This window comes from Saprolegnia diclina, assembly GCF_000281045.1.
Source record: "Saprolegnia diclina VS20 unplaced genomic scaffold supercont1.35, whole genome shotgun sequence".
Lineage (NCBI taxonomy): Eukaryota > Oomycota > Saprolegniomycetes > Saprolegniales > Saprolegniaceae > Saprolegnia > Saprolegnia diclina.
In genome coordinates, this window is record NW_008246102.1 from 401,908 (window position 1) to 411,291 (window position 9,384).

At 54.4% G+C, this 9,384-nt stretch overlaps 4 protein-coding genes across 4 annotated transcripts; 3 read left to right on the forward strand and 1 right to left on the reverse strand.

Moving 5' to 3' along the window:
- Window positions 1–110: 110 nt before the first annotated feature.
- On the reverse strand, window positions 111–980 carry SDRG_10481 (hypothetical protein; the record flags this gene model as incomplete). Its single annotated transcript, XM_008616473.1, has 2 exons — window positions 204–980; window positions 111–181 (listed from the first exon to the last, which is right to left on the reverse strand). Exons 1-2 carry the CDS (start codon window positions 973–975, stop codon window positions 111–113), a joined length of 843 nt encoding a protein of 280 aa, XP_008614695.1. The 5' UTR covers window positions 976–980.
- Window positions 981–3,146: 2,166 nt separating this feature from the next.
- On the forward strand, window positions 3,147–3,573 carry SDRG_10482 (hypothetical protein; the record flags this gene model as incomplete). Its single annotated transcript, XM_008616474.1, has 2 exons — window positions 3,147–3,509; window positions 3,562–3,573. The coding sequence occupies 2 exons, from the start codon at window positions 3,147–3,149 to the stop codon at window positions 3,571–3,573; spliced, it is 375 nt and encodes a 124-aa protein (XP_008614696.1).
- Window positions 3,574–5,540: 1,967 nt separating this feature from the next.
- On the forward strand, window positions 5,541–7,131 carry SDRG_10483 (hypothetical protein). Its single transcript, XM_008616475.1, has 8 exons — window positions 5,541–5,723; window positions 5,769–5,900; window positions 5,949–6,013; window positions 6,058–6,191; window positions 6,237–6,353; window positions 6,397–6,570; window positions 6,625–6,734; window positions 6,865–7,131. Exons 1-8 carry the CDS (start codon window positions 5,567–5,569, stop codon window positions 6,966–6,968), a joined length of 993 nt encoding a protein of 330 aa, XP_008614697.1. The 5' UTR covers window positions 5,541–5,566; the 3' UTR covers window positions 6,969–7,131.
- A 358-nt stretch (window positions 7,132–7,489) lies between these two features.
- On the forward strand, window positions 7,490–9,384 carry SDRG_10484 (hypothetical protein). Its single transcript, XM_008616476.1, has 10 exons — window positions 7,490–7,653; window positions 7,725–8,171; window positions 8,220–8,315; window positions 8,373–8,443; window positions 8,495–8,581; window positions 8,642–8,685; window positions 8,741–8,908; window positions 8,963–9,067; window positions 9,120–9,229; window positions 9,279–9,384. The coding sequence occupies exons 2-10, from the start codon at window positions 7,997–7,999 to the stop codon at window positions 9,374–9,376; spliced, it is 954 nt and encodes a 317-aa protein (XP_008614698.1). The 5' UTR covers window positions 7,490–7,653; window positions 7,725–7,996; the 3' UTR covers window positions 9,377–9,384.

The following is a 9,384-nucleotide window of genomic DNA, read 5'->3' on the forward strand; positions in this document are numbered from 1 at the left end:
TGGCTTGGCAGTCGTCGGCTCCGGCGTCGTAGGCTCGGGAGTTTTGACTGGCTCGGCAGTCGTGGGCTCGGGCGTCGAAGGTGTCGGTGTCGAAACCACCGGGGCCGTCGTCAGCACAGGCGCCTCGGTCGTGGGCTCGGGTGTGGCGGTCGTCGGCTTGGGTGTTGTCGGCTGCGGCGTGCTCGTCGTGGGTGCCTGCGTACTTGTCGTGGGTGCCGGCGTCATCGTCGTCGGCGCAACCGTCACCTTCAGCGTCGCCGACATGGCCCCGGTATAGGGCGACTTGGCTCCCTTCTTGCTCTTGAGCCAGCAAGTGCCGCCGTCGTGGTGGTTCCAGACGTAGAGCTGGCAGCCCGGCGTGTTCTTGCAGTCGTCGCAGCAGTTGTCCGCCGTCGCACGCGCCGTGCGGCCAATGTCGTTGCCATAGTAGTCGACGTTCTCCTCGGCGGCCGCGCATTCGGACACGGGCGCCAGCGTCGCCGAGACAGCGCCAAAGTAGAAGCTCTTGGCACCTTGCTTGCTCTTGAGCCAGCATGTGCCACCCTCGTGGCCGTTCCAAACAAAGAGCGCGCAGTTCTTGGTGGACGCGCAGTCGGCGCAGCAGTCGGACGCTGAGGCCCGGGCCGTGCGACCGACGTCGTTGCCCCAGTAGTCGACGTGCTCTTGGACCGCCGAGCACTGGTCCGGCACGGTGATGTCGTTGATGACCGATGCCTTGGCGCCGGGGTAGTACGACTTGGCGCCCTGCTCGCTCTTGAGCCAACATGTGCCGCCTTCGTGGCTGTTCCAGACAAAGAGACGGCAACCAGGCATGTTCTTGCAGTCGGCGCAGCAGTCGGCGGCCGACGTGCGCGCCGTGCGACCGATGTCGTTGCCCCAATAGTCGACGTTGGCTTCGATTGGCGCGCACGTGGGCAACGCCGTCGCAGCTTGCAGCGCGAGCGCCAAGACACCCACAAAGACCGAGGTGTGCATGAGCCACAAAGTTGAAAAGTGAGGAGATGCAAATGCGAGGCGTCGCGTTAGCCAGGACCACGGCTTGGTGCAAGAGAGAGTCAGAAACATACGCCGGGCCAGCAGCTGTTTACTTGCTTGCGCCGGACACGCATTGTCGACGAGACAACGCGTATACTAGTATGCGGCGCTGTATGTGGACTGGTCCTGCAAGCGCGACCGTACTAACTTGCACCCGCAATCGCATCCGCGTAACATGGGAAATGAACATGTGACGGGCTGTGATTACCGGTGATGAAGCGCTGTCGCAGCCACACGTTGGCACTCTTCCATGGTTTATAACTAATAACAGTAATACCTTTGACAAACACCACGCAAACACTGGGAAAGATTGGTCGAGCCGAATCTCCATTTGAATTGGTAATGGCACGAGGTTCCACGCGCTGCACTTTGCGCCTCTACGGGTGCGGTGTTGAACAAGAAATCAACCGTTACGTTGAAACTGCACTGCTGATATGAAGCTTGCTCGCCCTGTTTGTACTAGTACACAGATGAGTGAGTCAAGGTGAAAACGAGGCATCTATACACGCACTCGTACCATTTGCACTCGTACAGCAGAACGAGAGCGTTGATTGCGCTATGGAGGACTCAAGATGCGGGCGACACCGGGATACGTCTAGCAGAGTACTAGTACAGCACTCTTGCAACTGGCTAAATCGCGTTGTGGTAGTTGTGGTTATGATAAAGAAAGCGGTCTGGACACTAAGAGGTGATGGGCCTAGAATAAAGTGCGTAAACTTTAACGCGTATTTGGAGGTAGTGCTCTGTACAGAGGCGGGTTGACACTTCCTGTCGTTGGACTCTATGTACAAAATTATCAATCAATGCAGACGAATACGCGATTGACGCACCACACAAAAAGGAATGAAGACTAGTTCGATTGCCCGGTTGTGTCGCCAAGCTGCGTCGTAGCCCCTCGGTCGTCGTTGGTTCCCACCACGCCATTTCCACCGTACATGTAGCTAACAAGGTGTACTTTGGTAACCCTGCACTCGATATGCTTGGTGTTGGACTCGCAAACCAATATAGGGACTCGAAGTAGTAGGCGGCGACGCGGAATTGATTGAGATTTTGAGATTTTAGTGGATTGGGTCTAGATCACGTAATTTCATGGCGCTCTCTTGCCCATACTGCAGTGCGCCTTTTGCGCACTATAAAAACTCAGATCTGCGCTCAATTCAGGTACGTGTGCAGTCGCAGCTCACTAAGTACTGCTGAACACGGTCTATTGACGAGTACCGGTACCGGTAATTGACTGCATGAATAGAAACATACGTACGACGACCAGGACTCGACATGGAAACATGTTCACTGAATTATGAGCGAAAACCTTTACATTATACGAAATTATTGCACATATTACACATCTACACCCCCTGTCTACACCCGGTACAACACCATTCACAGCCTATTTGTGCGAGAAATCAAACCAGAAGGCATGGGCTGCATGTGGCGTGCTGCACCATCTTCAATTTTTACTGCAGTGTTTTCCCATATCATAGAAATATATCACACGTGGCATAGCAGCCATGTGGTATTTGGTGCAAACTCATGGCTGTGACGGAGCCTTTTCAGCGATAATCAGATCGAACACACATACTGTACACATGTCTCGTTACACTACGCCGCTCCAGACATCAGGACTTGATGCCTGGGGTGAACACTTGTGTGCATCGAACATTGTACAATGGTTCTGGTTCTGGTACTGGTACTGGTGTTGTCAGCGTACTAGTACAAGTTCACTGCAACAATGCACGCATTCTCTTTGGTTAACTACGGACTATGTTTCATGCACTACTAGTACATGCTGAGTTTCCGACTGTACTAGTACGACATGAAAATGAGACCGCGATACATCCGGCACAAGCAAGTCGACAGCTGCTGGCCCTGCGTCTGAATCTGACTCTCGCTTGCACCAAACCGTGGTCCTGGCTAACGCGACGCCTCGCATTTGCATCTCCTCACTTTTCAACTTTGTTGTTGTTGAAGTGGGTCGTCTATTAAAATATATACGTGAGTCTACGCTAAATAAAATTGTCGGACTTTCTTCGTTGCGTAGGCGCTGGTGTTGATCTTGATCTAGGCCGGCGGAGGCAGGAGCGCGATCCGCGGTCTTTTCAACTTTGTGGCTCATGCACACCTCGGTCTTTGCGGGTGTCTTGGCGCTCGCGCTGCAAGCTGCGACGGCGTTGCCCACGTGCGCGCCAATCGAAGCCAACGTCGACTATTGGGGCAACGACATCGGTCGCACGGCGCGCACGTCGGCCGACGACTGCTGCGCCGACTGCAAGAACTTGCCTGGTTGCCGTCTCTTTGCCTGGAACAGCCACGAAGGCGGCACATGTTGGCTCAAGAGCGAGCAGCGCGCCAAGGCCTCGGTCATCAACGACATCACCTGCCTGACCAGTGCTCGGCGGTCCAAGAGCACGTCGACTACTGAGGCAACGACTGCTGCACCCGAAGGCTCAGTCGCAGGTGTCGTGGGCTCAGTCGTCGTAGTTGTAGGCTCCGCCGTGTTGGTTATTGGCTCCGACGCGACCGTTGTAGGCGCGGGTGTGACCATTGTGGGCTCAGGCGTGGTAGTTGTTGGCGCAGGATTCGTGGGCTCCGGGGTCGAGGTCGTGTGCTCTGGCGTCGTGGTTGGCGTGGAGGTCGTAGGTTCGGCAGTCGAGGGCTCTGGCATGGCCTTCGTAGGCTCCGGCGTCACCTTCGTCGGTGACTTAGCACCGTGCGGTGATGAGGGCAGCACTTGCTGGCTCATGAGCAAGCAGAGTGTCAACAGCTAAACCTTTGACCGTGGTATATGGGCTCAAACCGAAGACGTCCAAGATTGCTACCGGAACGTCGAGCCTGTCACGACGCGCGGCGGCGTCATCTACGATGTCAATTCGGGCACGCAATCGTCGCGGACTGGGGCTTTAAGACACCGAGTTTCTTCTGGAAGATGGCGCTTACGACGGACCTAACGACGGGCGCCGACAAGATCATCGCGTGGTTCTTATCTTACGAAAAAAACCATGGCAAGCTGGACGAGTACCTGGTGTCGGTCAACTCCATTGAATCCCAGCTCAACGATGGTCTTACCCCCCAGCGTCGCTCGGAAACCAAACACAGCCCGCGACCTAGCCTGTTCCAAAGAACTGCCGCCGCTTGTAGTAAGCGCAGTCGACACTCGATGCGAGGGTATGGGTTACTGTAGAGCGGCAAATGGTATACTATCGCGCGGCCCCGAAAATGGTATACTATTGCGCGATTTTTTGAGGCAAACTCAACGCAACTCAATTGAATCCTATCCAAATAATTCCACGTGGTATACCCATGGTATACCGGCTGTTTGGTGCAAAGGGCTGTTGCGTAATGCGGTGACATGCGACGAAGGATATTCATCAGCTGCACCACAGCCTCAGCTTTGCGGGCCCGTTCTACTCGGTTGCCAACTTGGTCGCGCTCCTCGTCGACAAGCCAGGTTACTGCTACAACTGGACCATCCACCGGGAGTTCTCGTTCATCGACACCGAGACCGGCCGCGAGACGTCGGACTACATGCTTGGTACGATCATCCGCTTGCGCAAGGCGAGGTTTACTCCTGGATGGTTCGCTTCGAGGACGCCGAAGAGCTATGGTTTGAGGTACAAGAGCTCGCAGAACTCATCGAGGACTCCGCCCGTAGTTTCGTCGAGGTCAATTCGCCGCGCTTGCGTGTCCACAGTCCGACGATCGGCGACGCAGAGTAGTCTCCCGCAACCAAAATAACCCATGTCATCTCAATTGCACACGTTTATACCTTCTTATGCGTCTCCTGTTCCCACCATATTGTACCAATTATTCTCAAACGACTCGTTTTTTAGTTGATTGTGCTCTCAATTGAGAAAGCTCCAAAACCGCACGATAGTCTACCGTTTAGCTCCAGATTAGCTCCAAAATCGCGCGATAGTATACCATTTTCGGGGCCGCGCGATAGTATACCATTTGCCGCTCTACAGTGACCCATACCCTCGATGCGAAGTCTTATTGCGAAGCGCAGAACACTACACGATGTGCAGAATGTCATTCCTGCTACCGGTACATTCGACACTATTTATGTAACGTACTGTGTAGATCAGACGCACGCAAGTCTCGCAGCCTCGACAACCACGTTTCAACACTACCGACTTGCTGCAGCTTCGCAACGTCTCGGTGTCGGTGACCGAGAGATTCGGTACCCCGGAGTTTTGAGCCCCACCAGTGAATCGTTGGCGATGACTTGCTTTGTGTTGGGAATGACGATATATATATATATATATATATATATATATATATAATGACGGCGACAGGGAAGGCGCCAATCTTTCGCTACAGATCTTTGGCCACAGTCCTGTAGCTGTCGTCGCCCCAAACGTGTTCTATGCGTCGTTAGGTTGTGGTCGAACTGCTGCCCATATTGAGACAGTTTGGATAATATGGTGGCGCGCCCCCTGCACGAACCAATCAGATGGCTTGGCGCGACCAAGCCAATGAGGAAAGGTTCGACGCTCACAATCGCCACTTTGCCGTTTGGAGCCACCCAACCACAATGGTGCAGGAGAGCAGTCGACTGCCGCAGCTCAAGGCCGACGAGACGCGGCGCGTCCGGTGCTTCGACAAGCGCTGGGTGCTCCAGCTCATTCCCGTCGCGATCCTCTTGGTCATGTTTGTCGGCGTCGTGACGCCGTACCTCCAGCAGCAAGCCCGTACGTCCAGCGACCAACATCCTCTCTGACGTGGCATCTCGTCAGGCAACTCGGACGCGTTCAAGGTCTTGTACAACGACACGACCGCGATTCGCATGGGCCAGCGCATGACGAACGGGTCCACGAACGTCCTTCACATCGAAGTGCTCGTCGGCGGCCTCAACACCGAGACCTTTGGTAATACATTTCATCGATTGCATATAGCATGGTCGACTTATTGTGCAGACATGTCGCTCACTTCGTACATCACGCACATCCCCGACAAGCTGAAGGACCCAACGTCGCACCGGGTACGAACCGTGTTGTGAGCGTATGGTTGATTGGCTCGTTGCAGCTTTTGCAGCCGTTCCGGCTCATGGTGGGTCGCTACTCGACCGTCGTCTCGGCCAACTCGTCAAACCCGTACGGTCCGATGGCAGCACAAATTCCATTGACGTCGGGCTCGCTGAGTCAATACCCGCTCGACCGGTTCGAGAGATGTGACGACGTTTAGTCTCACAAAAAACGTTGTAGCTACAGCGCACTGCTCAAGATCGAAGCCATGACGGGTTTCGGTCCGCACACGGGCGAAGCGACCGAGAAAATCGAAGTCCTCATGACCTACTACGGCGTCGAAGACTATGCTTGGGAGTATGGCAAATACTCTAGTAGCACTACTTACGGGAGTATGTAGCTACACGGTGAAGAAGCTCGCGATCGCGGAAGCCGACCGCATGTACGTCGGCAGCACGGAGAACGCCGACATGTTTTTGATCTCGGGCGGCCGCAAGTCCAACTTTTACGTCTATATTGGCTTGATGTGGCTCGGGATCTGGTCCGTCACGATCGCAGTCGGGTACATTGGCAGGTATACGACAGCGTCTTTTGTGCTACCGGGGTTTGACACGGCGCTGCTGAATAGCATGATTGTCATTTGGAACCGCGAGCCCGTGGACAGTCCCGAGATCTTCCTCACAGCACTCTTTGCCGTGCCTGCTTTCCGCAACACGGCCCCGGGCAAGCCTCCGTACGGTACGCTTCGTTTCTTTTCATTTTCCCGTTTTTTATCGTTGTTTCCATGTTTTTACATGTTTTTACATGTTTTTACATGTTTTTTGTTTCGCCACGTCGAGAGCGTCCGTCGCTCACGCACAGTGTCTAGGCTGCTTGTTCGACATTACGTGCACGTACTTTGCCATCACAGTCATCTTCATCTACCTCCTCTCGGTCGCGATCAAGTACATTGGCAAAAAGAAGCGCGACTAAGTAAGCTCGGAACAACACGACGTCATTTTGGTTGCGTCGTTTAGTGCTTTTGCCGAATCTGGCACGATTGTACCATATAATTCGGTGCCGTGTCCAGTCCGTGGGTATGTGCGCTAAAAACGGGGGCGCTGCTTGGCCATGGCACTGCGACTGGACGACCATGCGTAGCACCAATCAACGGCGCCAACGGGCCGTGTGCCTCTGTGCACGGCTTCGAATGCAAGGTCTATGCACGGCCATCACGCCGAGACGCGGCACGTGCTCCAGAATTGACACGACCGGAGCTAATGTTACTCGCCTTCCTTGAAGACTTGGACCGAGAATGGAGAGCCGCTCGGTGTGCGCGGCTCGGCATTACACGCCGCGTGAATTTAAAGCCGTCGAATCTTCCATTGGTGTCGCGGCTGCGTCTTGGTGCCCGTCGCTGTGCCGTGCTTGCAGCACACCTCGCACAATGTTCACAATGAAAATTTGCATCGTTCTTCACACTGCACAACGTGCTAGAAGACTTTACCCACCAAGGTCTAGGGCCATACATACAAAGGGCTACCCATCGCACAATGTTAGTGAAGGAATGACCCTGAAACGTGCTCGAGTTTCGCGGGTTGCGAGACCTTACAACGGCGAGTACAACGACAGGCGGACAATAATGGGCCGATCCGGTACCGGTACAAATGGTCGTAAGGTGGCTGCTTTGGGCGACCGGTGCAATCTGCACACAGAACCCTCAAATGATTTGTACGTGTTTTTGAAAAGATCTCGCGCGTAGTATACTGGAAGGCACGGCACGACGGAGGTTGGTACTAGCGACAGCGCGCGCCTCAAGAAATCCAGTGAGTGTGTATAGCCGCGTGCGCCGCCCCCCACTGGGACTGTCGCAGGCCGCGCGTTTCACAAGTGTGCGCTCGGCGCCACCTAGGCATCTGCGCTTCAGTATATGTACTTCGTTTGTATATGAGAGCGTACTGGACCCGTGACCAGGCGCGTGTGCACAAGACGGTCATTTCCACATTTCCTCGTCCTCGAACATGACCAAAGACGTCGAGCTTGGCTTTGACGAAGTTGGTTCGCCAACGTCCGCGTCGTCGTCGTCCCATTCACACCGGCCCATCGACCGCCGATGGCTCTTTGAAGGCCTCTTTGTCTTGACCATTGTTGGTATTTTGCTTTTGACGATCATCCCGACGCTCCTTCTCAATTACGGTACGTCCGTGTAGCCGTTGACACTAGTCTCATGCGCCTATCTACTAGAACGAACCGCCTACACCTTGCTGCACAAAGACGTCGCGGACGACACGGCGCTGCCCATTGCTATGGTACTCTCTGGTGTCAACACGGATACAAACCGTACGGACAACGTGTGCATCATCTGGTCACGATAGCTCATCGCCATTCGTGCTGTAGAGATCTCGGCCCAGCTTTTCTTGGACGGTACGCTCCCTTCGTCGCTGACATCGACCGAACACCCTCGTCAAGTACTATAAGCTCTGGAGGGCATTGTGATGCTCACAACATCGCGTGTCTAGCTCGCGCGGGCGCTCAACCTCAATATCAACGGGAACGCGGTAACGTTGAGCCCAGCCATGAACCTTGCCGCCGGTATCTCGCAGCAGGTATACTGCGTCGCCTCTCTATATTTCCGAGGATCTTATATGTTGGTTGTGCGCTTGCAGGTGACCTTGTCGTCCGGCTCGATCATCATGTTCCCATTCGACAAGTACTTGGACTTCGTGTCTTCCTACTTTGTTTCTGACAGAAAGCGCGATCATTAGATACACGGCGCCGCTCTCAGCCCACGCCACGACGACCAGCCCCGTGACAAATGCGTCGGTGACGTTGCCCGTCCGCCTCGCCATCTACACGACGACGGATTTCAACTGGAAGTACGCTGTTGTGACGGGCGACGACCTCGTGGGTCCTGGTGCCAATGGTCCTCTTGGGTGCGTCAACGCTTGGTTGTTGAAATGGTTCCTTATCAACTTGATACATCCTAGCCGTCTCGTGATCGAAACCTACCGCCACCCACTCTTTTTCAGCTACATAATTGTCATGTGGCTCGGCATCTGGGTCGTCGGTCTCTCGCTCGCTTACATTGCCAGGTATGGAACTCTGGAAATGTTCACTGCGACTAACTATGTTCGATTATTGTAGCACGACGATTATCTGGAACCGAAAACCGGTCGAGAACCCGATGGTCTACTTCTCGGGCTTGATTGTCATCCCCATCTTTCGGAATACGGCGCCGGGTCATGCTCCGTATGGTACGAAACAAAATGCCTCCGACATTTGAACTCACGTTGAGTGCCGTAGGGTGCCTCTTTGATATGACGTCGACGTACCTCGCGCTTGCGATTGCCGCCATTGGCATGCTCTTTGCCACCATCATCTCGATGAACAAGACCCATTGATCCTAGAC

Excerpts from the sequence above, each read along its gene's own strand:
- SDRG_10483 (XM_008616475.1), top strand. The coding sequence starts at position 5,567 with ATGGTGCAGGAGAGCAGTCGACTGCCGCAGCTCAAGGCCGACGAGACG. Across the intron at positions 6,014-6,057 it reads AGGACCCAACGTCGCACCGG|CTTTTGCAGCCGTTCCGGCT; the intron begins GTACGAACCGTG and ends GGCTCGTTGCAG. Across the intron at positions 6,192-6,236 it reads AGTCAATACCCGCTCGACCG|CTACAGCGCACTGCTCAAGA; the intron begins GTTCGAGAGATG and ends AAAACGTTGTAG.
- SDRG_10484 (XM_008616476.1), top strand. The coding sequence starts at position 7,997 with ATGACCAAAGACGTCGAGCTTGGCTTTGACGAAGTTGGTTCGCCAACG. Across the intron at positions 8,316-8,372 it reads TGTCAACACGGATACAAACC|AGATCTCGGCCCAGCTTTTC; the intron begins GTACGGACAACG and ends TTCGTGCTGTAG. Across the intron at positions 8,444-8,494 it reads CGACCGAACACCCTCGTCAA|CTCGCGCGGGCGCTCAACCT; the intron begins GTACTATAAGCT and ends TCGCGTGTCTAG.